Source organism: Ornithodoros turicata, chromosome 10 (genome assembly GCF_037126465.1).
Source record: "Ornithodoros turicata isolate Travis chromosome 10, ASM3712646v1, whole genome shotgun sequence".
Classification (NCBI taxonomy): Eukaryota; Metazoa; Arthropoda; class Arachnida; order Ixodida; family Argasidae; genus Ornithodoros; species Ornithodoros turicata.
Window position 1 is genome coordinate 18,302,580 of NC_088210.1, and position 27,967 is coordinate 18,330,546.

The following is a 27,967-nucleotide window of genomic DNA, read 5'->3' on the forward strand; positions in this document are numbered from 1 at the left end:
TGTTGTTTAGTCGGGAAAACTACACGTACACGATGCAAAACTCCTGTCCTAAGGCAAATGACGTGACGCAAATACACCGGAACATAGCAGACAGAATAAACAAACGCAGCTCGCAAAGAGAGTTCGCATGCAAAACACGTCTCGTATACGCTACGACGGTACGTCTCGGCGCATGAGAGAAAAAAAAAAGTTTGGAGAAAGTACGTGACAAAGCGTCTGTCCACTCAAAAAGCAGCAGTAAGGGGGTATTCGCAGATGGGCCACAACACTACTGTGAAAAAGATGAAGCAACGCGGGCCTCACGTGCAGTTGTTGTGGCGCGCGATTTGAGAGCGATCCAATGAGGCCCTTCAACGTGCACGAGGATTTTTTTTGATTGGGTGTTAGCGCCGCGAAGCAACTGTAGCTATGAGCGACGTACAGATGTGGAGAGACGGAGAGAGGATAGCAGGAAGGAGTAGGGGACAGGGGGGTTAGTATGCGTCCTGGGCCGACTTCAGGGGGAACTGTGCCGACATTCGTCTGGAAAGTCTTCGGAAAACCCAGGGAAAACCTCAGACAGCACAGCCGGCGGTAGGATTCGAACCCACCACCTACCAGTCTTCAGCACGACCTTGGAACGTGCACGAGGAGAAAGGGAAAAGCTGAGGGACTGCGCGAAAGGCTGACCTACTTTCATAGGGTGTAGGTACACGACGAGAGTTTATCTCTGGGTAGGGGAGAGGGTAAGTTTTGGAGAATCCACGTGACAAAGCGTTTACCCACTCACAAGACAGCAATATTAGGGTATTCCTTGCACAGGGCCACAGAAGAAACCGCGTGCGCCTCACCTTGAAGTGTGCTCTACGGGCAATAGGGGAAAGAGGGATACTGGAGAGCTGCGCAGGCAGCTGACCTACTTGCATAGTGACTAAGAACCAAAGAATGGCAAAAGTTGTTATTTACTCGAACCCTACTAAATTTAGCGGGAACCCATCAGGTGGGGTGGGGGGAAGCGATCGGATTCTACGAAACAATCAGTTCGTGCGACGGACTCGCACAATGAGAGCAGGCCACAGATCGTTCCTTTTGTTGGAGAGCACGCACACAATGGGAAAGGACATGTCTCACTCTTTCAGAGACAATGATATAGGCACCTTTTGTAGTCGGGCAGACTGCCCAAATGGAGGCTGTCAATATAGACGTACCGGCGCCGCGGGCGAAGACACTGAAATGGGTCACATCGCGGAAAACGGCTACATTGCAAGTGCGGTGTCGGACATTAGTGCCGCGAAAAAGCACGATTATCGACGAGTCTGTGAGAAAAATTTGCCGGGGTCTTTTGTTCTTCCCCGGAGTGAGCAATGATACTCGCAGTTTGTATACCATAATCCGAATTCGTAATGGCCACAAATCTGTGTTCTAATTATAATTCGGGGACTCAGAACGGGACTCATACGTTGCATCGTTCGTGACTTTATGCGCCAACGAAACCGCAATTTAAGCTCTCCCTCTCCTCTTCTCAAGAAGAGGAATGCGGGGAGCGGCCTGTCATTGGTCTCCTCAAACGATTTGTCCGCACTCTAGAAACAGAACTTCACCACATTGCACACTCTTAACCAATCACCATCCCGAATGACATCGTTCTGCCCTCTAAATGATTAATAACGGGAGGCGTATGCCTTTTTGGAATGCTTATGCAGTTTTAAAAAAAAGCGTACGCCCCGCGCTATAGTCGTGAAGACGCCCACTTCTGTGTGGCCAACAACGGCGAGCCGATCCTGTCATTCCCCCCTTACCCCCCCCCCCCCTCCTCAGTTTTTAGAGTGCAATCATCGCGGGAGATCGTTTTGAGGTGACCAATGGGAGGCCGCTCTCCGCATTCCCGCTCTTACGGAGAGGAGAGGTAGAGCGTGAATTGCGGTTTCGTTTGCGCACAAATAACGAACGACGCAACGTATGAGTACCGTTACTTTTATACTGCTGTCAAGGTAACGGCACTTTGATGGATTGAGATTTTTGCACTTTAGTACCCCTTTAAGAAGCACTCGGAGCATTGTCGACGAAAGAATCGGCGTCTGCCTTCCTGCGGTATTTTCTACACGGAGCGGAAGAAATACTTTATTCTTGGGAAACCCTGTACATGTGAAGTGGCATAAAGGATTGGAGACAATGCGTCCTGCAGCACGTACACGTATAAGACGAGTGCGAGCTGGTGTTTCATGCATCTCACGTGTCAACATTTTTTTTTCTTCCGTCCCCCTACGGCGCTTGACGTCGGAGAATGACGTCGAGGTATAAGGATGAACAAAGAACGGAGATAGCGGGACGTGTAAAAGACGCCTGAATTGCGCTGTAAAGGGCTTTGAAACGACAGCAGCCGCCGTCGAGGTGTTGCTGTCCAGAACACGTCCATCCGGGTCGTCAGCTTCTCGTTTGATAATGTTCCGCTGTTTTTGAGACAAGAAAAATGCCGGCAACTGACTGAACAGTGTTTCAGTGGCGAGTTAATTCGAAATCCGCTGCTGCAAACATTCTAGCGAGACTTTGTATTTTATTTAATGAACTAGTTAGTTAGAGTTGAAGAAAAAATTTAGTGGTTTTTAATTTATATTTATTTTATTTTTTATGAACTGATTCAGCTGGTACTGATATGTTTTTGTTGTTAATGAAGTTCGTTCTAGCCAAAAGTGGGAGGCGGATATACTATACAGCCAAGTCTTTGGGTGCAGGTATATTCCACATGTTTACGCATCACCCACACTCTTAAAAATGGTGGTGGTGGTGGTGGTGGTGGTGAAAGGGCTTGCCGTTGTCGGCCTCACGTATGTGGGCAACGTCACGACTGACGCCCTGGGGAAATGTGCGTCCTGGGCCGACTTCTAGGGGAACTGTGCAGACATATGTCTGAAAACGTCTGAGGAAAACCCAGGAAAAACCCCAGACAGCACAGCCGGCACCGGGATTCGAACTCGGGTACCTCCCAGTCCCTTAAAAATGGACTTCACCGCATAGCACGCTCCTAGCCAACCATCATCTCCAATGATATCGTTATCGTCCCTGGCTTGTTGAAAACGGGAGACGTGCGCCTTTTTTGTGACACTTATGCCGTTCATAATTATCACAAAAGAGGCGTACGCCTACCGTTTTCAACAAATCAGGGAAGATAACGATATCATTCGAGATGGTGGTTGGCTAGGAGCGTGCTATGCGGTAGAAGTTCATTTCTAAGCGTGCACCGCTCCATTTACGCGGCTTTTATACGCTACGTGAGCGCTACCCTTGAGGGCGCTGCATGACGAATACAGTAATCAATTATCCGCTACGATTCAATTCCGCCAAATATATGGCGTCGTAATGTGTCAACAGCATAACAGATTTCCGAGTTTGTGTTACATATTGCCCATGTGATCGCATAGAAACAGTATAGGTTGTAGAGGAGTTACAAGGAGGTAAACAATCCTCGTAGTGAGTGTACCTAAACTATAAGGTCACTTATTTAATTTTCGTTTCTCATTGCTGCAAATGCAAGATAATTACGGAGTATCCATGAAGAAAGTTCCATTCCGTATACATCTGGATGGCAGCCAACCTTCTCTCCAGATCAGAGTTGGGCAAAGGGAGAACGCGTGTAATCTGTTTCGAACCTTGAAGATTTTATGCGTATGGTGGCGTAAGAGACGTATATTTGTAATGTTGGGAAACAATTTACTTGAGCCTTGAAAGTTTTCAGCTTCGTATAAGATAAATTTTTTGTGCACGATATAAAAGATGTCATTATTTGTAACCTGGTGCTGTGTATGTGTGCGTCTTTGTTTTTATCTTGTTTTTTTGTTTTGTTTCTTCATTGTGGTAATGTAATTTGAGAACGGTTGCCGATAGTGAACTTCATCCCTCGACAGCTTCGCCGTTTCAATTTTTATTTTTTTATTTTTTCGAAAAGGAAAATGAACGGCAGTATATAGGACGAAAACTGTTGTTTCGATAATGTTTTCAGTCCTCTTTTCACGTGGCAGGGAGTAGTACACAGCACATATATGCGAACGTGACGCATATAATGTACACATGTACACTTATAGGTATTATAGTACATACACTGGGTAACAAGTTGCGTCTGAAGCCGGTTATGGAAAGGTGTGCTAAGGGAAAATTTATTGCTCACTTTAAAAAGTGCCAAGACGAACTAAGACAAACACGTAAACAGCACGACCACATACACACACGCACACAACCTTCAACAAAGATTTATTTCACGTACTTTACAACTTAATACACTCACGCAAACAGAAGAAAAGAAACGTTTCTTCTTAGAAAAGTAGAAAACCTGGCAGCGAATCGACAGGGAAATGTTGAGGGAAGGGCCTTTAGGACGCGAGCAGAGCCGTAGCGGGGGGGGGGGGGGGGGGGGGGGGGTGCGAGAGGGGGCCCTCGCATGAGAGGACGCCGAACGGCAGGGCCCGGCAAGTTGGTTCGACAAGATAAAGCGAGAATGAAGAAAATTTGAATTTACGATTTCGGCAGAGCAAACAGGCGTTTCATTTCTTTGTTTATACACTCTTAAAAATGAACTTCACCGCATAGCAGGCTCCTAGCAAACCATCATCTCGAATGATATCGTTATCTTCCCTGATTTGTTGAAAACGGGAGGCGTACGCCTTTTTTGTGACACTTATGCTGTTCATAATTGTCACAGAAAAGGCGTACGCCTCCCGTTTTCAACAAATCAGGGCTGATAACGATATCATTCGAGATTATGGTTATCTAGGAGCATGCTGTGCGGTGAAGTTCATTTTTAAGCGTGTAGGACTTCTGACGGCAGTGGTAGAAGAGTGGGGGGGGGGGGGGGGCGCTTTAGGTTGACCCTGCCCTGCACTCTTAAAAATGAACTTCACCACATAGCACGCTCCTAGCCAACCATCACCCCGAATGACAACGTTCTCGCCCTAGATTTGTTGAAAACGGGAGGAGGAGCCTATTTTGTGCCGTGCATAATGGGGACAAAATAGGCTCCTCCTCCCGTTTTCAACAAATCAGGGACGAGAACGTTGTCATTCGGGATTATGGTTGGCTAGGAGCGTGCTATGTGGTGAAGTTCATTTCTTAGAGTGTGGGCGCAAACTTGTCTCGATACGGCTCTGGACGCGAGAGTCGCCGATATTTCGAACAGTCTCTGTTCGGAATATCGGAAGCTTCCGTCCCGAGACTTTTCCGTTAACCATTACGTTCGTCTTGACACTTTTAGAAATGAGTCGTTCGTTACCAACAGGTCCAGCATCGTGTTTTAACGAAAAATTTATTGCATTCTATTATAAATACAACAAATAGGTGGTGTATAGTAAGGGAAATTTTTACTACACATTCATACTGCGCACACGTGAATAATCCCAACTGCGTACGTCTCAACGAAATAAGAAGGAAGTCTTTTTGAACAGCGACAACATTTTGGACAATGCTTCAGTGAGATCCAAGCGGCTGCGAAAAGTGAAATGCCCTATATTACCGCAATGCATGCAAGGCCACCTTCATACATCACTCACCAGGTCGCAGTGCAAACATCTCTACCGCACGCGATGCGCTGCTGCAGCGGTCCGTTCTGCGGAAACGAACACATGTAAGCGAATATACGGTTCGTTACAGAGAGCACAGTTATGGATGGATCGCGTGCAGCCGCGCGGTTTCAAATTGGACGGCGCATGCCGTGTCACGCGATATATAGCCGCTGTCCGCCGAAAACGATGGGCGATTTTTCAGACTGGGTGGTGGAACGAAAGAGGTGGACCTTTCGACAGGGGGCGTCCTGGGAGAGGTCACTGCCATCTGCATGTGAAGAACTTTGAGCAGGACCCGTTCAGGATCTACAAGTTGTGTTGTGAGCACTGTATTTGTGGGGACTGAGGCGCGTGCTTATATAACCAGTTGCTTATGTTGCCAACTATTATGTGTACATAGTGTGTGTGTGTGTGTCTGTGTGTGTGTGTGTGTCGTGATGAAGCTCTCTTCATTGATCATCTGAAAACTAAAGTTGTTGTTGTTAAAGTTTATCGTTGATGCGCAAACTTGGAATGTGCCAGAGAAAAACGAAGCAAAAAAACTGAAAACGTAACGATATCGGATGCCAAGTGTTGAGAAATAAAAGAAGAAGAAGCACAGAATAAATACCGGCCAAATGCTAACTATTATCTTCCTCTTTTTGACGTCGCAGATGATTTGGTATAGATTATTTTTGAGAATGAAACCCCCTTCGTTGCGAAGCAGTATATACCGGTGTCAAATATGCTGCAGGATATGGAGAATAAGTATGCGGGATGCGCAAAGTTTTCGCTTATAGGTGTAAAGCATGTAAGATACGCGTTTGAACTGCATTCCAGATAGCATTTCCAGATGGTATACAAACATGGAACTAGAAATGCAGAAAAAGCGAAACATGGAGATGTGAGCAACTCTAGCGGCACGATATAATAATAAAGTGTAATAAAGAGTATAAGAAATAAGTGTGTAAAAAGATGTAGCACGAGACTATAGAGGAGACACGCTGACTGCAAAAAGCCTGACACTTACGGAATGTAGAACCCAAACAGTCGAAACCTTATTGCAGCAGGGATCATCATGCCGAGGAAAGGAAAGCTATAATACGTCCATCCATACGCACGAAAATCCGCGTGTAGTTTTTAGTGTACATGTAGCTATCTCGCATTTGTACGACGATGATGATGATGGTGGTGGTGGTGGAGGCGGTGGTAGTAAAAATATGGACTAGTTTCGCCGGTGAGTTTCGCAAAGTCGTCACCCTGCCTGGAATTGGCGATTGTCATGATCCACATTCTTCCAGCGATATTCGATTATAAATAAACGAGCGTTGCGAGAACTCTTTGCCACTCGGAACATCATCAACATGACAGCGGAATGGAAGGCCCGCAATTTGCGTCCGGGATGTGATGGATGACGCCGTGAAGGCAATCAACCGCATCAAAATGTTCCTTAACCCGTTGTGCCTCCTGCTTTACGCGTCGACACGGTCTGCGCTGCTTATTACGATCCCTCTTATTACGGTCGTTGACTAGTGAACGAAACTTTCGGGAGCCGAATATATTTTTTTCACGTTATGCTGTCATCGTCAGCGAAAGAGTTAAATACTCGTGAATTTGTGTGAGTTGAACAGCCTTTTCCTGGATATTTGGTTAGAAAAGCAAATAGGTCGGTGACCTTTATAAAAAGGAATTTCGCGAGCTCTCCTCCGTTCTAACAGAAAAGGAGTTAGTTCCTTTTTGGGGCATTGCAAGAACTATTAGTTCTTTTTCGGGAAAAATGCAGGTTCTCTATCCTGATTTGCTGAAAACGGGAGGCGTGCGTCTTTTTGTGACACTTATACAGCTACGTTAACTTCCACAAAAAGGCGTACGCCACGCGCTTTCCGCAAACCAGGGGTGAAAACGGTATCATTCTCTGCAGTGGCTGGTGTTCAGCGTGTTTTGTAACCGCAAAGCTGCCACAAAAAGGCGTACGCCTTCCTTTTCAGCAAATCAGGGGAGAGAACGATGTCGTTCGGGATGACGATTGGCTACATCAGAGCTTCACCACATAGCACTCTCCTACACTCTTAAAAATGAACATCACCGCATAGCAAGCTCCTATAGCCAACCATAATCTCGAATGACGTCGTTATCTGCCCTGATTTGCTGAAAGCGGGAGGTGTACGCCGTTTTGTGACAATTATGAACAGCATGAGTGTCACAAAAAAGGCGCACACCTCCCGTTTTCAACAAATCGTGGCAGATAATGATATCATTCGCGATGATAAGAGTGTAGCCAGCCATCAACCCGAGTGACATCGTTCTTTCCCGTGATTTGCTGAAAACAGAGTGGGGGCATACGCCATTTTTGTGGTATTATTCAGTTCATAATTGCCACAAAACTGGCGTACGCCGGCTCCCTCCCGTTTTCACGAAATCAATGTAGAGAACGTTGTCATTCGGTGCACGCTCAGAATATAAGTTCACTGCATAGCACGTTGTCCGCCAACAATTGCCAGGAATGATAGGGTTACCGCTACTGAGTCGAAGAACGAGGGGGCGTACGCCCCCTTTCTATTCAAATCAGAAGCGATAACCCTATCATTCGTGGCAGTAGGTGGCGCACAATGTGCTATGCGGTGAAGTTCTGTTTTGAGAGTGTAGGAGCGTGTTATGCAGTGAGGTTCTGCTCATCGCCTGCAAATTTACTCCAATTACCTAAACCTTATTGGCTCTGTTTTTAGAGTGATACTATGATTGTCTTATAGCGCTTGGGAACGGTTATCGTGAGCGCCTTTGCGATCTGCTAGAACTCCGTGTCAACGGGACACGGTTACGTCAGTAGTATAGGCGCTTTAACGTGTGAGGAATCGCTGTGAAAGAGGAGCTGGAAAACAAGAAAACGAAACTGAAACAGTACACATGGACACTCGCAATAAAAGGGCGTTAATGTGAAGTGAGGCAATTAGTGCGAGGTAAATAATGTGGGGATGCGCTTCTTCCCGGACACACACATTTATCAAGGTTTATGGTGCCCCATTTGTCGTGTCACCGTTATCGGGAGGGGGGGGGGGGTGCAGTGAAGAGGAATTGCCAAATAGTCTCCGAATCTCCAGCACATATTCCATCTCCACAGAGCAGCAATCTCCAGAACACTTGCTTGAACGAAAGGTATCGTGCCGTACAACACAGTGTAGGCAACATAATTTGGGAGACGCACATTGTACTGTGAGAGAGAGAGAGAGAGGAAGAAACAAAAACAATCGGGCACAGGAAAACAACAATTAACGAGGCCCCTTCGCCTCATCCTCCTCAGACACGGACGGCGCATCACCGGAATCCTCTTCGCTAGTGTTTACGTCCGACCGCCTACAAAGTCACTTTTACGTCCCAGTTTCGTACTCACATGAATTTGAGGACGGATGTCCGATTCCAAAAGCTTTCACCACCACCGCGTAATCCGTGACGCGAAAAAGATACACGTGGATTCGACGACGAGTCAACACGTTCGGCGTGCACACACCACCAGCGACTCTCGGCTACACACTGCCGGGTAGCTGTCTCTTGCGGAGAGAGCAAGCACAGGTAACCCGAAGCAAAGGGAACATCCGATGCGACCGACGTCCGAAGCGCCCTCTCGCCGTGTTTCACCGCCCTTGACGGAGGAGGCGTCTATCCGTCAACCGTGACGTAAGAATGGCGCTTGTGAAATCGCTCTTTTGCCGAAGGGGTCCCCCCCCCCCCCCTTTTTGGGATGAGTGAAAGAGAAAGTGCACTGGAATGATGAAGACAGATTGCACTTAGACTGAATGTTTCTGCAATTGACTGTTGCACGCCGAAGGATGGACTAATGTGAAAAGAGGGGAGCATGAATGACATTCAAGTTGCCTCGCGTGATGGCATCTTGGCAACGGGGGAATGTCAGCAATTTGGTTTGGCAGCCAGGTTACGCTTGCGTCGTAGAGTGGATTTTTGCGTGTGAGCACTCTAGGTAATATGCCAGCATTCGCCGGTCGAGAAAGGAGGTCGAAATTTGCTAGGTTGAAGGGCCACCACAGTGCAAATATTGCTCAATTTCTGCCTCTGAGTTTTGTAATCTGTTCTTACCAGTAGTAATTGCAATGGTCTAATGCAGTGGTTGTCAATGTTTTTTTTTTTTTTTTTGCTCCGTGCACACATTTTGCCGTATAAGAATCAGATATATTTTATTGATTCTTCCGTGTTCCTTCAAAGTATTCTTTGAGGAGAGCGACCTCATATACCGCTATAGATCTTATATACCACCCTTCCAGTACCGTGCCCACTCAGGAACCATCATGACATACCAGCGGGGCGGTCCTGGAGAGGGGCATGTCCTGTGGATTAGTGCGCGAATGTTACCTGGTGCCATTCCCTCCGTGACATTCCCAAGTCCCCTCCATCCTCAGGCGGGAATTCCCCACCTGTTGAGAATCCCTTGTCTAAAGGCTTCCCAGGATCCCATCCAACTTCACCGCATAGCACCACCCTGAGCCAACCGCTATTGAGAGTGGTATTGTTCTGGACCCGGACTCGTTGAAAACGGGAGGTGTAAGCATCTCTTGGACACATTATACAAGACGCAAAGTGTCCAAAGAAGGCGAATCTATCCCATTTTCAACAAATCACTCCGACCCGAATGATATCGTTTTCTCCCCTGAAAACGGAAGGCACACGCGTTTTTGTGACAACTAACATAACCCTTCAATCCCTTCGTAGCACGCTAGAGGCCAGCCACCACACAGAGTGACACCGTTATCACCCCCGATCTGTAGAAAGCATGAAGCGTGCACCTTTTTGTAACAATTCGCACAACTCCAAAAGTGTCACAGAAATGCGTACGCCTACCGTTTTCAACAAATCAGGGGAGAGAAGGATATATCATGCACTCTAAAAGCAGAACTTCACCGAATAGCACGCTTTGCGTCAACCATTGCCACGAATGATAGGGTTATCGCTTCTGATTCGGTTGGAGAAAGTGGGGCGTACGCCTTTTTGTGTCAATTATCGTATATCCAAATTGACACAAAAAGGCGTATGCCCCCTTTCTCTCATCATCGTGGGAGCAGCACCAGTTCCACTGGGCTCTGGTTGTCTTGTCACGCTTCTCATTGTCGTGTCAAGTACTATACGAGCCATCAAACACGACGGTAGATAGGCGTTGAATACGTCCCGTACCTCTCGTAATATCCTGAACAGGTGTTTCGTTAATTTAGTTCGGTTTTTAACGGGCTATTCGAAGCGGGTCAGAGATTCTGCGTTGAATGGTTTTATTATCGCCTTTTATAGGGAGGGGAAGAGGGGGGGGGGGCAACTTCGAGGTATAAAAGAAAGAGGACGCTCGAAACATATCGATCCCGAAAGAAATGATCGCTTTTGCTTTATCGATCCATTTATGCTTTATTCGAAGTCCGTTGCATCATACATTCGCGGATCGTGCCGTATATATATTTCGGTGGACGAGGCAGGGAGGCTGAATATAGCGTAGGAAAAATATCCGTGAGAGCGTAGCGCTTATTGAAAAGCCGCCGCGCTTGAAGATTCGCATTTTTCTTATCGTGTAAACAGTGCACTCTGAAAAACCGAGCTTCACCGCATAACACGGTAAACAACGGTCGTTCGGAATTATGTGGTTCGCTTTCGTGATTTGTTGAAAGTTGGAGGCGTAGGCCTTTTGTGTCATTTTATGCGTATCGTAATTGTGTGCAGGGGCGGATCCAGGGAAGATCCTCGGGGGGGGGGGGGGCACTAAAAAAAAAAGAGAGAAGACGGGGGGGGGGGGGGTCGCCATGTAGCAGGAAAATTCGCCGTGCGGCAGGAAAATCTGCCGGAATGGGGGGTAGAGGTATGTCTCGGGGGGGGGGGGGGGGCTGGATCCGCCCCTGATTGTGTGTGTGTGTTTTTAAAGGGCGTGCACTTTCTACAAATCACGGAAGAGAACCATATCATTCTGATTTGTCAAAACAGGAGGAGGTGCCTATCTTGGACTTGCATAATGTGTCCAAGACAGGCGCCTCCTCCCATTTTCAACAAATCGGATTCGGAAGAATGGTCACCGCTTATCGCACTCTTAGCCAAACCACCATCCCGAACGACATGGTTCAACCCCCTGATTGGTTAAAAACGGGAGGCGTACGCCTTTTTTGTGACGCTTATGCAGTTATGTTTAATTGTCACAAAAAGGCGTGTGTCCCGCGCTTTCCACACATCAGAAATGATAGCAGTACCATTCTATGCAATGGTTGGCCTTCACACTCTTAAAAATGAACTTCACCGCATAGCACGCTCCTAGCGAACCATCTCTCGGATGATAATCTCGGATGATAATCTCTCACAATCTCGAATGATATCGTTATCTACCCTGATTTGTTGAAAATGGGAGGCGTACGCCTTTTCTGTGACACTTATGCTGTTCATAATTGTCACAGAAAAGGCGTACGCCTCCCGTTTTCAACAAATCAGGGTAGATAACGATATCATTCGAGTTTATTGTTGGCTAGGAGCGTGCTATGCGGTGAAGTTCATTTTTAAGAGTGTACGCAGGTTGCGGAGTTGCCTCTCCGGAATTGGAATAGAATGGCGGAAACTGTCCTAGGAATTAGAATGGAATGGTCCGGGTGCCCCGGTGGCATTTTTGGTTTCAACGTGCTGGTTTCTGCCCTCGCACCCTTTACACGTACCGCTCCTGCACACGGTCAAGGGCTAAATAACCTTTTCTTTGTGCTTTTTCCGTGCTTGGTAATGTCAATCTCCTCTAGCACTGCTGGACACGCCAGTATGGTTAACAGTCCTTTTCGTTTATTGGCGGGGAATTAACGGAATGGAATTGGGTTGCCAAGCCATTCTCAGGAGTGGAAACAACCCTGATTTACACAAAACCAAACCGACAATAAATATGCTCGCAACTAAAAAAAAGGACTATATTCTTGGTCAGTCACCCCAGCCGTGTCTCAGCACCTCCATCCGTGTAACAGGCCCTGTATTCTCCGGCCCCAAATTGTCGTCACTTTCTCCTGCGGTATTTTTTATTTTTTTTTTTTGGAAGAAGAAGAAGATCCCGGCGAACGAGGTCTTCAGACCAGACAGGCACGCATAATGATTTGCTAGGCCTTTTCCCCCCCACCGGAGATTCCTTTTCCTTCTATGTGTGTCAGGCAAGGCCGTGCGGGACAAGGCTGTCTTCTTCCTGGCTCGATCTGTCATGCATTTTCAGCGTTGCCAAACCCATTACGTCAGCGCCAGCGATAGAATTTGCGGAAGCGCAGCATGGGTGCGGGCGAGAGGTGTCATCGTTTTTATTTTCAGTGCGCGGCCTCATGCGGCGCACGTGCGCCTCCGACTTTTCGTTTGTTGCGAGACCGTTTACGTTTTCTCGGCTGCGACCAGGTAGCCCGTTGAATTGAATCGGAAAAAAAAAAAAAAAAACTGGAGATGCAGGCTCCATCTATACTTTGTAGCACTTATAGCTGCATAATGAAGGAGATAATGACGTTGAAAAAAGATAAAAAAAAGTGAACTCCTCAAATCTATATCAGTACACTCTAAAAACAGCGCTTCACTGCGTAGCACGCTGTGCGCCAACCATTGCCACGAATGATAGGGTTATCGCTTCTGATTCGAAGACAGAGGGGGGCGTACGCCTTTTTGTCGAAATTTGGATATATGAAAATTGCGACAAAAAGGCGTACGCCCCCCTCTCTAATGTCACCGACGAAGGTATGTTCTGACGAAGAAGATGTTCAAAGAGGAAAACGTGCTCCGGTGACCATGCTGACAGTCAACGGCTATATTACATTTCTCGTAGGATTCTGTGTCAACGGTTAGCTACATTCGTGTCTCCAAGTCAAATTAAAACATATTTCATGACAAAGTATGCAAGCTTATTTGAAAAATTTGCACTTTGCTCGCAAAAGCCCGTCCGCGAATCGGCAACATGTTCTGTGTATGATGTCACGGCCAGTTCGCCTCGGAGGCGGGCCGTAGCAGCTGCCGTTCATGCCTGTGGTAAATATAGAATATTTTCGCTATTTGTACGATTTTCAACTTCAAATTTCACAGAGTGAATGCTTTAGTACAGGGGAACTAATTAAAAATGATCGTGGGCTTGTCAAAAATCCTTTCATGGTCCTTTTAAGATTCGTGGATTCGCAGAACTTTCCTTGGATTCGAATTCGAATTCGGATTCGGCAAATTCTGGATTCGTCCCATCTCTGGTGGTAATATTGTGATATATCCGAGACGTCTGCGTACATAGAGCCGTGCATGCAGTGGATCAGTGCAATGGCATGATAATGTGGTCGACACCCTCAATACCGAAATAGATCAATAAATCGATACTCAATATACCGATCAATACGAGGAAGCAGCAGACTCTTCCGCGAGCCTTTTGGTGCCACGAACTTTGCAAGGACCTTCTAAATGTGGACGCGGTGGTTTTGGTCTCAACCAGACGAGATTATCACGTTACGAATTAGATCCATCCTCGTTTGGAGGGTGGACGGCATTACACTCTAAAAACAGAACTTCACCGCTTAACGGGCGTGCAATATCAAATAAATAAATAAATGATAAGTAAACAGGTTCCTCATCATTCCCGTACTTTAAAGATAGAACTTCACCGCATAGCACACTGTGCGCCAACCATTGCTACGAATGATAGGGTTATCACTTTTGATTCGAGGGGGGGGGGGGCGTACGCCTTTTTCTGTGATTTATCCAAATTGCACAAAAGGGCGTACGCCCTCTCTCTCCGCAGCAATAGTTGGAGAAGTTCTGTTTTTAGAGTGCGATGGTATCTCCCTCTCTCTTGATTTGTTAAAAATGGAAAGTGCATACTTTTTCTGACACTTGATGTATCTACGTTAATTATCACAAAACGGCGTACGCCCAGTGCTTTCCACAAATCAGGGGTGATAACGGTATCACTCTGTGCTATAGTTCGCCTTCAGCGTGTTATTTTGTGAAGTTCTGTTTTAATAGTGTAGGTAATCAGATAAAGGGGCGGGATAATCAAGTACTTCACAAATGGTACCGTGAAAAAGTTTTTTTTTTTTCACACATTTTCGTGAAACTTTGTATTCATTCATGTTGCAGAAATGCGTACTGCTCACTCTCTCGTCATATCAGGAGTGATAAGAATGTGATTCTATACACTGCCAAAAAATAGGACTTCTCCATTCCGAATGATATAATTCTGCCTCCTGATTTGTCGAAAATGTGATGAAGCGCCTATATCTTGGACCACATCGTGCATCATGGGAGTAAATCCAGAAAAATATTTTGGGATGGGTTCTGTGGGGTATCTTACATGGGGGAGAAGGATTTCACCCTCTCTTCCCTCTCCCAAATGCACTGCCAAAAGTATGACTTCGGGAGGTTTGAACCTCCCAACTTGCGCACTGTTATCCATGACCAAGACAGGCACCTCCTCTCGTTTTCAACAAATCAAGGGAGGAACAATATGCCACGTGGGTTGACATTTGGCTAGGAGTGTGCTATGTAGTAAAGTTCTTTCTTTCTTTTTTTTTTATGGCGAATTCACGTTGTCATTTCGTGACAACGCGGCCTAGCGTTCAGAAATTGCTAGTGTGCCGCCCGCGCGGGATCACGTGACCGTTGCCGCATGAGTGCCAGAAATCTGGCGATTTAACTTCCTTTGGATGCTGCTAGGGGCGCCATGGCTCTTCCGGGTTCCGTCGTCTGCTACTGAAGACACATTGTTTATGGCGATGGCAAAGCGTATAACTGTCAGCAGCGATGTTTACGGGCTCCTGGAGAATCTCTACAGCGGAAGTATGTCAGGTATAGGCACAGGTGGCGGCAGCGGCGCATGTGACGTCACCGTATACAGTTGGGCAATGCGCTACCCTGTTCGAGCTGGCAAATTCTTGGCGCTACATTCTAAAAACGGAGCTTCACCGCATAACATTCTCTGCAGTAACCGTTGCGCGGAGCGATAGAATTATCGCTCGTGATTTGTGAAGAGTGCGGGGCGGAGTATACGCCTTCTTGTGACATCTAACATACTGTCACAAAAAGGCGCACGCGGCTTATTTTCCACAAATCAGGAACGATAACGCAAAAAGCCGGGCAGTTTTATAGGAGATCGGAGGGCGCGGACGATCAGGGTAACGAAAACATGATAAGCCGATCGCATTACTCCTTCGAAGTTGCTGATCTTTGATTTGACAGCATCATTTATTGTACACATTAAGACAGAACTTCGCCACATAGCACGGTGAAGGTCAACCATTGCACACACTCTTAAAAATGAACTTCACCGCATAGCACGCTCCTAGCCAACCATTATCTCGAATGATATCGTTATCTGCCCTGATTTGTTGAAAACACGGGGCGTACGCCTTTTCTGTGACAATTATGAACAGCATAAGTGTCACAGAAATGCCGTACGCCCCCGGTTTTCAACAAATCAGGGCAGATAACGATCACTGCCGATTTGTGGAAAGCGCAGGGCGTGCGCCTCCTGTTTTTAACCAATCAGGGGGCAGAACGATGTCATTTGGTATGGTGATTGGCTAAGAGCGTACGTGCTAAGTCCTGTTTTTAGTGTGCACTCTAAAAACAGAGCTTCATCGCATAGCACGGTGTGCGCCAACCATTGCCACGAATGATAGGGTTATCGCTGATTCGAAGACAGAGGGGGGCGTACGCCTTTTTGTGGCGATTGGGATATATGATAATTGACACAAAAAGGCGTACGCCATCCTCTCTCTTCGAATGAGAAGCGATAATCCTATCACTCGTGGCAACGCGGTTGGCACACAGCGTGCAATGCGACGAAGTTCTATTTTTAGCGTGTATCGTTTTCGTATGCGAAACACCTTATGCTCGTATATCGTTATCCTTATCGTATATCGTTACCGCCTGCACTTTCGCCACAATGGTCCCATTTGTTTCGCAACTATTTATACGTCAGGTATATATCTGACCGTATATGTGTATATATACGTCAGATTTATGCGCCATTTTATCCTTGTATTTATACGTATCAGGATACCGTAGTGCTTTTATATGTATTTTTTGCTTTTAGTAAACAAATTGTTTTCCTTCCAAACCGGTTCCGTTCTCGGCTCTTTTATTGCGGACCTTACTCGCATATATTACAAAATAATGAGATGCGAACAGCGCATGTACGCGGGAGACGCTAATAAAAAGGGAATGTATTAGTGGTTAAACTACTTACAGATGTTATCTGGTTTTTAACAAGCTCTTCAGGACGTTTCGTCGTAGCGTAGACGTCCTCGTTAAAACAACTGGGAAGTTTGGTTCAGCTCAAAACACCTTTATATTACTTTTCACGCAGCTGTTGTGCAATCGTTAGTATAGTTTATTCGGACATGTTGCGTATAGGAGCAGTTGTTTGTATGGCTTAAACGGTACAGAAAGATAATAAAAATCACATTCGTGTTTCGAGAAATGCCAAATTTCATTCGTGCGATAACTGCGATAATATAGCGATAATCATTCTGCGCAGTGGTTGGCGCGGGGTGTGTCAGGCGGTGATGTTCCGTTTTTAGAGTGTAAGATGTTCAGTTCCTGAAGTCAGACACTCTAAAGACTGAACTCCACCGCATAGCACGCTCTGCGCCAACCATTGTCACGAATGATAGGGTTCTCGCTTCTGATTCGAAGAGAGAGGGGGGCGTACGCCTTTTTGTGTCGATTTGGATACCTGATAATTGACACAAAAAGACTTGTGCCCCCCTCTCTCCACGAATCAGAAGCGATAACCCTGGTTGGCGCAGAACGTGCATTGCGGTGAAGTTTAGTCTTTAGAGTGTATCACACGTTGAGATGCAATTCTACATCAGCGCTATCATCAATCAATCAATCAATCATTATCATGAAACAACACGGTGAAGGCCAGCCATAGCACGGAATGATACCGTTGTCACCGTTCCGCCGTTTGTGGAAAGTAAGAGGCGTACGTCTTTTTTGCCGCAATTGACGTAACTGCATAAGTGTCACAAAAAGACGTACGTATATCCCGTCTTCAACAAATCGAGAAGGAGAACCATATCATTCTCCCTGACGGTTGTTTCAAATGTGAAGTTCTGGTTTTAGAGTGTAGACAGCCCCGAAAAAAAAAAAAAACAACAGAACTTTGAAAGTGCCTGCGGGGATGATGAGAAAGAAAATGCGTGGCACTAAGTTAAAGACTTTTGACGATGAAGAAGAAATTTTCCGCGCGGTAATTCGAACAGGACGGCCATCATCTCCTTGGAAGAAGAAGAACATCTCCCTTGTGGCTAATGGCCATTCTCCGTGGGACGATGAAGAAGAAGTGTTGGTAGAAGAAGAAGAAGAAGAAGAAGAAGTTACAAGTGCCATCGGTGGCTTACTGCCACTTATCTGTGCTTACTGCAGACGTCGAACACACGACCTTGGTCGAACGCGACGGTATAGCCGTAAGCGTCGATGGCTGCAGCGGGAAACAGCGGATCTATTCACGGAGAAGGTACGGTTTGATGTGGCATCCTAGTGTTTAGGACTGGCTTGCCGTCTGGGTAAAAATATTATTGCAGCATACGAAGATAGTCACGGTGCAAAAATGTGGAGACGATTAATACTCCGATTACATAGTTGGTGTCCCTGTACCGCATCACGTATCAAGTGTAAATAACGCCGTCTTCTCTCCGATGAGCGATTACGATGTTATTCGGCAGCGTCGCATATACAGGGTGTGTGCAGAAAAACATGACCCGCATTTTTACATGTAACTCGTTGTCTACTTAGCCGAGGAACTTCCGGTGGCGCGCGACGGCGTATTTATGTGTCCGAAAGCTACAAAAAAATCCTGGAAGCCATACTCAGTGTAAAAAAATAAACAGAGCGCGAAAACATGGGCTTCTATGCATTAGAATAAGGCGGTCATGACAGTGCATTGTAGTGCATTTCCGTCTCATGAGAGTTATGTGCAGGCACCGCTAGGGGTACTACCGATGAGCATCCATGTGGGACATCGTTTCGATTTATGCACCGATAGCTCCCCTAGCGGTACTTGAACACAACTCTCCTACGTGCACCATGTTGCCCTTTCACATACACCCTGTTGTCCACCATGTTGCCCTATTCTGATGCACGGAAGCCGACGTTTTCGTTGTTCCGTTTATTTTTTAAGCTGGGTATGGCTTCCACAATTTTTCTACAGATTTCGCACGCATAAATGCGCCATCGTGCGCCACCGGAAGTTCGTTACTTAGGTAGGCAACAAGCTATGTGCCTAAATGCGGGTCATGTTTTTCTGCACACACCCTGTACATATACAGGGTGTTGCACCTAAAGTGATAAAAAATTCTAACTGGTGACGTATTCGCCGGAGGATTGTGGAACTTTCGGCAATTACCTTCTGGGAACTTTTGCCGCCATTTAGGAAGGCTTTGGACAATTTTTAATTGCGGGAAATTTATTTTGTTTCAATTGAACTTTTAAAATCGCCAAGCGAACCTCACTTCTTCTTCTTCTTCGTCGTCGTCTTCTTTTTTTTTTTTTACAGAAATATAGAATCCTCCACTGATAACCACAGACCCCCCAAAAATTATCCGCAATATCGCGACAGAAATAAGCGAAAAAAAAAAACTAAAATTTCCGCTTTAGCCCCGCCTGCTTGATTTTCGCAAAGAAGCGTGCGCCAAAATAAATGTGCGTCTAGAGGATGAAGTGTCCCATTCTGTTTGCCTTCTTTATGATAAGACGGTTGTTTTGTTTTCTTGTGTGACAAGACGGTTGTGAGCAGAAATTTTACTGACTTTTTTCGACTATTTCTGTTGCGAGACTGTGCATAGTTTTCGTTGGGTCTGTGGTCATCCGTGGTGGACTTCATGTTTCTGTTAAAAAAAAAGTGCGGTTCGCTCGGCAATTTTCAAAGTTTATTTGAAAAAAAAAATTCCGGCGATTAAAAATTGTCCAAAGCCTTCCTTAATGGTGGCAAACGTTTCCAGAAGGTAATTGCCGAAAGTCCCACAATCCTCCGGCGATTACGGATCGCCAGTTAGAATTTTTTTTATCACATTCGGTGAAACACCCTGTATATAGCGTTAGCGGCAGTATATCGCAGCGTCGTGTCGAGCTTTCCTTTTTAAAGGACTATAAAATTTTTCCAACGTCCCTTAAAGTACCTTTTCCCCCAAGACTGTAAAATTCTTCGCAGGGCCATCGGCAGCCAACTGTCCCACTACGCCATTTCAGTGCACGTCCTGCGACGAGCTCTTCTCCAGTGACTCCGATCGAAGTTGCCATATAGAGGACGAGGAGCACCATATTGCAGCTAAGCAGCTATGCTTCGTGTGCGGCTTCAGCACAATGAGCAAGAGAAGGATGGCAATACACCGACGAGAACACATGGCCGGACGCACTTTTGTCTGCAACGTTTGCACGAGGGATTTTCCCGAAAAGAGTGACTTGACGCGGCACATCTCCCTCGTGCATAGAAGGATGAGACTGCACGCGTGCGACGCATGCGGAAAAGCGTTTCACGGTGCGAAGGCTTTAAAGGTAACGTGAAGCGACAAGCAAGCTGCATCCGTGGACGCTCGATTCCGGAAAATCCATCTAAAAAACGATGCCACTATAGCATCGGCCGACAATCTACCCGGCTAGTAGACCTCTGCCCGGGAAACGTCATCATGACGTTGGTAGACAGACTGAAACCGAAACAAATCGTAAGGGGAGGGCTGGGTTCCACGAATGGGCACTTGTTCGCTGCCTCCTATCGAAAGAAAAGTAGGACCGAAGGTCGCGTCCCTTGCAGGGACCGTCGTAATCCCCTCAAGATCGTGGCTTTCGGGCGCGACCTTGTTCGCCCCTTATATCTTTGAGCGTAGTTCAACTCTACCAAATTGGTGGCGCTGTCGAACACTATGACGTCATTTGTTTACAAACAGGGATATGTCTAATTTTTTCGTTAAAAAAGTGCTCAGATTTTTTAATAAACAAATTTTAAACATCGGCGCTGCTTCCGCGGACACGGAAGCTCCGGCAGCGTGACGTCACTCTCTAAGCGGAGGAGTGAGAGGGCGGCGCTTTGATGAGGAAAAGCGGCGTCCAGACGCCCCCTAACTCTGAGACGCCCCCACGGCCGCGGCATTCCTTTTATAAGGTCGTGCCTGGAGTCACTGAATAGCTAAGGTATTCAGTGACTCTAGTCGCACTCCCAATGATTCTAAGGTAGTGGCGTTCTCTCGTTTTTGCAGAGAGAGAATTCCGGTATGCTCTCAACATCCCGCGTCTGCTCTTGTCATGTATTCCGTCGAATAACAGTCAAACTACGCCAGTATTTTGCGTACAGGAGGAATCAAATAACACTATAGTTTCGAAATAAACGAACTGATGCGGCCGTTCCATTAAAGGGGCACGGAAGTGGAAAAATTTCTCCTTGCGGAACGAAGGATGCCATTACCTTGACAGATAACACAAAAGGAAAAATTAATTTATTCTCAAAAGTGCGATAAAATCGGTCGAGGCGACGCCTGGTGCGAAACAAACCTCATTTTAGCGTACAACACTGGCGCTGATCTATTCAGCATTTTGTTGTTGTTTATCTTGGTTTCTATATGCGGCGCGGCGTGGACATTTCCTCGTTAGACACAGTGTTACTAGCATACGACGTAGTTTCGCCGCCATAGCTGACGAACAACGCGAAGTTGGTGTCTACTTCGGCACAGTGTTGCCCGAAATTTTCAATTTTGATTTTCGATAAAACTATGAGCGTGATTGAGACGAAAATGGTAACTTTGGGGTACCAAGGGCTTACGCTATTGAAGGAACTCGCTTTATGAGATTGCGCCTGAACTGATTTACGGTATACCTTTGAAGGAGCACCGTGGAGCGCACACCGGCAACAGACCCTTCCTCTGCACGGTGTGCGGTAAAGCATTTCAGCGGGGGAGGACACTTCGCAGGCACAAGTGCATTCACAAGCCACACAAGTCGCCTGTGATGGTAAGGAAGCAGAACGGCAAGACGGAAGAGAAGGCATCGTCGTAGGTCTGCACCTGGTGCGTGTATTGAAGGGACGGTTGTTGCTGTTGAGAACAAGTGCCAGTTCTGTCCTTAAACTTGCCTTAACGACAAGATGCGGAAAATTCCAGCACCTTCGTTGGCCTATAATCGGCGTCAGCTCAGCGTACGGAAATAAATGTCTGAATTGAGTCGTCCGGGTTACTTTTCCCGTAGTCGTTGCCTTTGTGCCCGGATTAGGTATCTGTATAGATCCGGATCCTTGATCTCTATAGCTATCAGTGTAATATTAACCACTGAGGTTTTTTTGTTTAAACGCGGATGCTGTAGTTCACCAAGTAGTTAATAAAAACTCTATCCTTGCAGCGGGTCGTAAAAATGTCCCTGTCGAGGACGAACACGTACAATAGACCGAACGGTGCTCGTATCACATAACGTATCATATTCCATCTCGTCCCGCACGTACATGTTTCGATTATACAGTCTAGCGCAATACGCCGCAATTGTCATAAAGGTCATCAACGTGCACAGCGCAGACATGTGCTGGGCAATTGTGAGACAGGAACCAATTGATGCGCCCGCTTGGCTGCTGGAATATTGGGCAATTGGACTGCGCTCGCTGGGCAGCATGACAGTCCCGGGCCACTGGCAGTGCGTACTGGTATAGCCTTACATGCAGAGTACCCAAACATTAGAGTACTGTTGTGATCCGCCAAGCTGGTAGCGCTGTCCGGAATACTTCGCAGGAAAGTGCACGTTGAAAACAGAGACGTACATTTCGGTTTCGTACAAAATTCTGATAAGAGACAATGGAGTCAGGTCGCAGCCTTCAAGTCGATTTCCCAGAATGGCGTTCTATCCCATGCTCGGGCACGCGCATGAAGACGCCCATGACTAGGGCTTGAACCGACTTGACCAAGACGTCTTCCCAGGAATGGCGAGACGTAACAGTACAGCACCCAGAGATACAGGTGTGCGCGGGTGCGGTTATATAGCGGATCTGCGCAATGTTCGCGTTGATCTGTTGAAAACAGGAAGCGTACGCCTTTTTGTGGCACTTGTGTAGTTCGGTGATTATCCTCCGATGTGCTATAGCTATGTGGCGCAGACTTCATTGAGCATTAAAACCGATGGCCATTGAACATACGCGTAGCGCCACCTGGCGTGTAGCGTGCCAACTTCTCAAAGAGCATTGGATCCAATGCTGCCCGACAGGTTGACACATTGCACGCGTGGTGGCGCTAAGCACATGTTCAATACAGAGTTCAATGACCATTAATTTCAATTATCATTCAAGAAAGCCCTGTGACAGAGGTATGTCTCCGCTTCGGTTATTCTCTCCTGACCCCTCCCGCATACAACACCCGCAAGAATCCTTGTCGACTATAGCGCACGCATTGCATCCTTGGTAGGGTTGCTACCTTTCGGAGTGCAAAATACCGGCTGAGGGAGAGGAGGTGGAATAGAGGGAAAGGAGGAAATGTTCGCGGGAAAGGGAAAGTGGGTGAGGGTTGGAGAGTATACAGAGAGAGAGAGAAAGAAAGAAGGAGCGTACTCGCTCAAGACAACAATGATAATAATATAATGAATAACTAAGAAAACGACTGGTGACTACTTAGTTGGGTCTGTGCTCCAGATTTATTCAAGCTGTAGTGGAATGTTGAAAGGAAAACCCCGTATAAACCCCTATGAAAGGTGTTGAGCCACGAATACCGGCAAAAGGCTGCCGGTATCACCTTCCTACCGGCAACCGGCAGAGCGAGCAAATAACCGGCCCTGCCGGTATAATACCGTCCTGGTGGCAACCCTAATCCTTGGCGCTTGCTGAGCGGGGGAAAGAAGAATAATCCTTCACATTTCGCATTCGCTGACCTTGACACGTCGTGGACAATGGACCAATAGGGAAGAAATCGGAACAGTTTGGAGGCCACCCGTTTCTTTCGTATTAGTAAACTCCCACAGTTCAAAGCGACGCTAAGCATTCTGGGATTTTCTGAACGCGTCTATTGCGAAACGGATAAATAAATAGTACGTTGCTTTCGTTTTCTGCTCAATCGGGCGCCATCGGGCGTTCCATTGCACGGCACTCCATTATACCCGCTCTGAGGAGAAGACCGACCCGTGGCCCGGTTTCGGAATGTAGCTCGAGATCGATAGCAAAAGGGCGGTACCAGATGTCCGTCTACTACGCGGGCGAAGAAAAAAAGGGCTAGGCGTGCGTCTATAGGTGTTTGCGCACGGAGCCCTTTACATTCATCGCACGTCTATTGGCCGTTCACCAAACTGATTCTTCTCCTAACATCGCTTCCACAGATTTGTTTAACCGGAAATGGCGTTGGAAACTTTAACGCGTGAAGGAACAAAGAGCGTGACGTCACGAATGACTTGTTTTACACTGCCTCTCTCAATACAGGAAGAGGGTGACAAATCTGCATGTGTCCGACGATGACGTTCTGTTCACTATTCTGGTCTACAACTATCGGTAACTATAATGTAACGCTCTTCCACAACCGCTGCTACCTATCGCGTGCTTCGAAGATATAAAGTTCTGTCTGTATGAATGATACATGTGAACGATGAGTGTCACGAGAGCTTCAGTGTGAGACTACTCCGCTGTGATCAATGGCGAGCCGTTGTGTTTGTTACTATGGGGATACCTTCTTGTGTTTCCCAGAGGCCACGCAAACAAGACAATAAATCGCGATCGGTCGATTTCGTCCTCTGTACCACTCGTTTATTCGTCTGTATATTGACTTTATATAGCGGGACATGGATGTATATATACCACCCAGGCTACAGCGTGGGTCGGCATTCTGAAAATAGGAAGACATCTGAACGGTCACCGCAGGCAACACTGATATGTCCGCCCTCATGTGCATGGTTGGGACGTTTCTGTATTCGCATTTCACTCGTGTAACAGGGTTTGCGTTTGGGTGAGACCAAGTTCGACTTATTGACTGAAATAATTCAGATAATAATAACAGTGGCTAGTGGTGCACTTTGTGGAACCGCTCATCTCGTTGTTTTCGTTCTCAGTATACCACCGGGCTCCGTGGATTAAAGGAAACGGTCTCGGTGGAACAGACGTGTCAGCGTAGCGTAGTGGTAAGCGCTCTCGCCTCGCCCCAGTAAGATCAGTCGGTACAGCGTATAGGCCTACTATTCCAATAAGGTTGCAGGTTCAAATTCTGTCAAGGGCGCCAGCAACTCCATGTTATGGCTGGGTAGAATTGTCACAAAAAGGCGTACGCCCGCACTCTTAGAAATGAACTTCACCGCATAGCACGCTCCTAGCCAACCACAATCTCGAATGATATCGTTATCTGCTCTGATTTGTTGAAAACGGGAGGCGTACGCCTTTTTTGTGACACTTATGCTGTTCATAATTGTCGCAAAAAAGGCGTACGCCTCCCGTTTTCAACAAATCGGGGCAGATAACGATATCATTCGAGATGATGGTTGGTTAGGAGCGTGCTATGCGATGAAGTTGATTTTTAAGAGTTCCCCTAGAAGTCGGCCCAGGACGCACATTTCCCCAGGGCGTCAGTCGTGACGTTGCCCACATACGTGAGGCCGACAACGGCAAGCCCTTTCACCATCACCACCACCACCTGATTTTTAAGAGCGCAGCGCTTTCCACAAATCGGGAGGTGTCAGTCTGTGCAATGGTTGGCCTTCTGCGTCTTTCGCAGTGTTGGTGTGGCAGATTAAACAACCACCACCACCACCACTACCCTCTAAGAGTGTAGAGGTGAGCATCATCGTCGTGTAGGATATCAATACATGTGTGAGCCAGCCAATCGCCGAAGATGATGTTAAAACCGCTACCAGGTGGCTGCCTGCCTATATATGCGGCTGATGGCGATCACGCTATGGTGAACTAGAATTCTGGTCTACCATAATCATGCTTTGCCTCTCGGTGGTGTTGACGGTGCACGGCGCTGCATTCCGATCGTCTTGGATTGGATTGGCCACGCTGCGTATTTTGGCACTTACCGACAACGCCACACAGGAAAAACTCTTCTACGTCCCACCTGGGTACCGCCAACGGAACAATTTTTGCACTTTTCCTGAGCAAAACTTTGACTCAGCCGGCGAACTTCGCTACAATTTATCCCAAGCGTCTGCGCTGGATGAAGACTGTTCCGAGTAAATTGAACTTTCGCCACAGACGCCACAGTGGAACCACGGATGTTCTGTCAGCGGGCAAAGCTCATTCTTTCAAAGTTCATATATCCTTGAGGAAAGTGAGTAGCAGTTCTCAAGCAAGGAAGCAAACATCGATCAGCAACGCGTTCCTTCGCACTGCTGAGCAATCAATAAGGACGCCACGTACTACGCCAAGGGTGCTACGGGAGAAAGAGCTTATACTTCTTTGCTCTTCCTCCGTAACGCCCTGTCCGTGTCGTCTTGTGTGTGTGTGTGTCTGTGTGCACGCGTACGAGCGAGTGAGTGAGAAGCGCATTACCTTCGCCGACGGAGTATTATCTGGTCGGGAAAGCGGTTTATCTGGCCCGCACACTCTTAAAAATGAACTTCTCCACATAGCACGCTCCTAGCCAACCATCATCCAGGGTGATATCGTTCCCTTCCTTGATTTGTTGAAAACGGGAGGCGTACGCCTTTTTGTGACACTTATGCAGAAATGTTAATTGTCACAAAAAGGCGTACGCCTCCCGTTTTCTACAAATCATGTGAGAGAACGATGTCACTCGGGATGATGGTTGGCTTGGAGCGTGCTATGTGGTGAAGTTCATTTTTAAGAGTGCGGGTCGGCACCTACACCAATCATACCTTATTTGTCCATTTTTTTCGCATTCGCGTATACACACGCACAAAATGCGAAGACACTCTTTCTTTCCAATATGCTGTCCTTCGTGCCCTTTATGTTCCATACGCTATGCAACACAGGAACGATGAACCTCTGTTGCCTGTGTGAATGGTGAAGCAACATCTCCCGTTGAATAGTGAACGCTCGCACGGATGAATAATGCACGGGTATTCTTTATGCGGAAATAATTCATTAGCAAGAGCTGTCATTTATACGACATTACCTCCGCTGTCTACATTCATTGTTGTCGCGCGCGCGTTCATTTATTACCTTTGTGGTCTTGCGGAACGCAATGCGGATTTCGTTGGGCGTCTGTAGCTTCCCTACGCCATTGTCTGTGCAAGATTACGTCATCTGTACCGCATCATATAACACGCAGCGGGCCAACCATTGCGCAGCATGATACCGTTGTCGCTCCTGATTTGTGGAAAGCCCGGGGACTTACGCCTTTTTGTGGCAGCCGACGTACACTCTTAGAAATTAACTTTACCGCATATGAAAGAACGGATGTTCTGAGGCTGGAACAACATAGGAGGGACAAATACATACAAGGCGTCAATTTGCCTAAGACTAAGCTGGCTAACCTTTTCAGTGACTTTCGTCTTTTACCGCATAGCACACTCCTAGCCAACCATAATCTCGAATGATATCGTTACCGCCTTTTTTGTGACACTTATACTGTTCATAATTGTCACAAAAAAGGCGTTACGCCTCCCGTTTTCAACAAATGGGGGCAGATAACGATATCATTCGAGATTATGGTTCGCTAGGAGCGTGCTATGCGGTGAAGTTCATTTTTAAGAGTGTACGCCTTTTGGTGACAATTTTCATATATCCAAATTGCCACAAAGAGGCGTACGCCCAACTCTCTCTTCGAATCAGAAGGGCTGACCCTATCACTCTCGGCAATGGTTGGCGCACAGCGTGCTATGTGGCGAAGTTCTGTTTTTAGAGTGTGGTTCTTCTTCTTGTTAAGTGTTAAGAGAGAAGAAGAAGGGATGATGGTCGTGGACCGTATTATGCGGTGATCAATGGTTTGTTTTAAGAGTGTGTATAGAGACTTTATATAGAGCCTGTAGACTATCTAGTTACAGACTCTATGAAGTATAGTCTAAACACTCAATATAGTTTATGCGAGACACAAAATTCAAACCACTTAACTTTAAATAAAGTGACGTGCGTTTTTTTTAAAGCTTCCATCGTTCAAGAATACGTGTATACAGAAATGAAAATCGACACGAGAAAGGTAAATTCAATTCCCCGTATACAGTAAAGCAACGCATATCCCCAGAGCAATCTAACATATATACAGGCGAATCATTAGAGAGCGTACGCGTTCATCACTCTCTGTGTCGTTGCCATTAACGAAGGCTCCGTATATGAATCACGCAATGGGGCATGTTGGATTACGGAGGTCTAACATTGACCCATACGTTACGTTACGTAGATCTTACGTTGTCCCTGAACGGGGATACTTTTAACGAAGCCGTTTTTATTGCCGGCGTACAATGGGTCGTGATTATCCCGAATCGTGCGCTATTTGACAGGTAACGGACGCGATAACCGTGCGCACCTTCACAAATCCTTTTTCTCGATTTTCTGTCATTATGTAAAATATTCCGGAGTCTTTTCCTTTCAGGCGAGACCGTCC

General features: G+C 46.7%; 2 protein-coding genes across 3 annotated transcripts in view; one reads left to right on the forward strand and one right to left on the reverse strand.

Moving 5' to 3' along the window:
• LOC135370767 (beta-1,4-glucuronyltransferase 1-like) overlaps positions 1–27,967 on the reverse strand; it is a 48,660-nt gene that overhangs the window by 11,754 nt on the left and 8,939 nt on the right. Inside the window, exon 1 of one of the 2 annotated variants that reach the window (XM_064604586.1) lies at positions 8,896–9,074. The exons of the other annotated variant lie outside the window; for it this stretch is intronic. The gene's annotated coding sequence lies outside the window, so the exon portion shown is untranslated. Of the gene's footprint in view, positions 1–8,895; positions 9,075–27,967 lie in introns of those variants that run through there. 2 annotated transcript variants of the gene reach the window in all.
• On the forward strand, positions 17,807–21,690 carry LOC135370223 (oocyte zinc finger protein XlCOF15-like). The gene is made up of 3 exons (XM_064603926.1): positions 17,807–17,985; positions 19,678–20,021; positions 21,342–21,690. The coding sequence occupies exons 1-3, from the start codon at positions 17,946–17,948 to the stop codon at positions 21,510–21,512; spliced, it is 555 nt and encodes a 184-aa protein (XP_064459996.1). The 5' UTR covers positions 17,807–17,945; the 3' UTR covers positions 21,513–21,690.

Excerpts from the sequence above, each read along its gene's own strand:
- LOC135370223 (XM_064603926.1), top strand. The coding sequence starts at position 17,946 with ATGGCTGCAGCGGGAAACAGCGGATCTATTCACGGAGAAG. Across the intron at positions 17,986-19,677 it reads CGGATCTATTCACGGAGAAG|GGCCATCGGCAGCCAACTGT; the intron begins GTACGGTTTGAT and ends AATTCTTCGCAG. Across the intron at positions 20,022-21,341 it reads ACGGTGCGAAGGCTTTAAAG|GAGCACCGTGGAGCGCACAC; the intron begins GTAACGTGAAGC and ends ATACCTTTGAAG.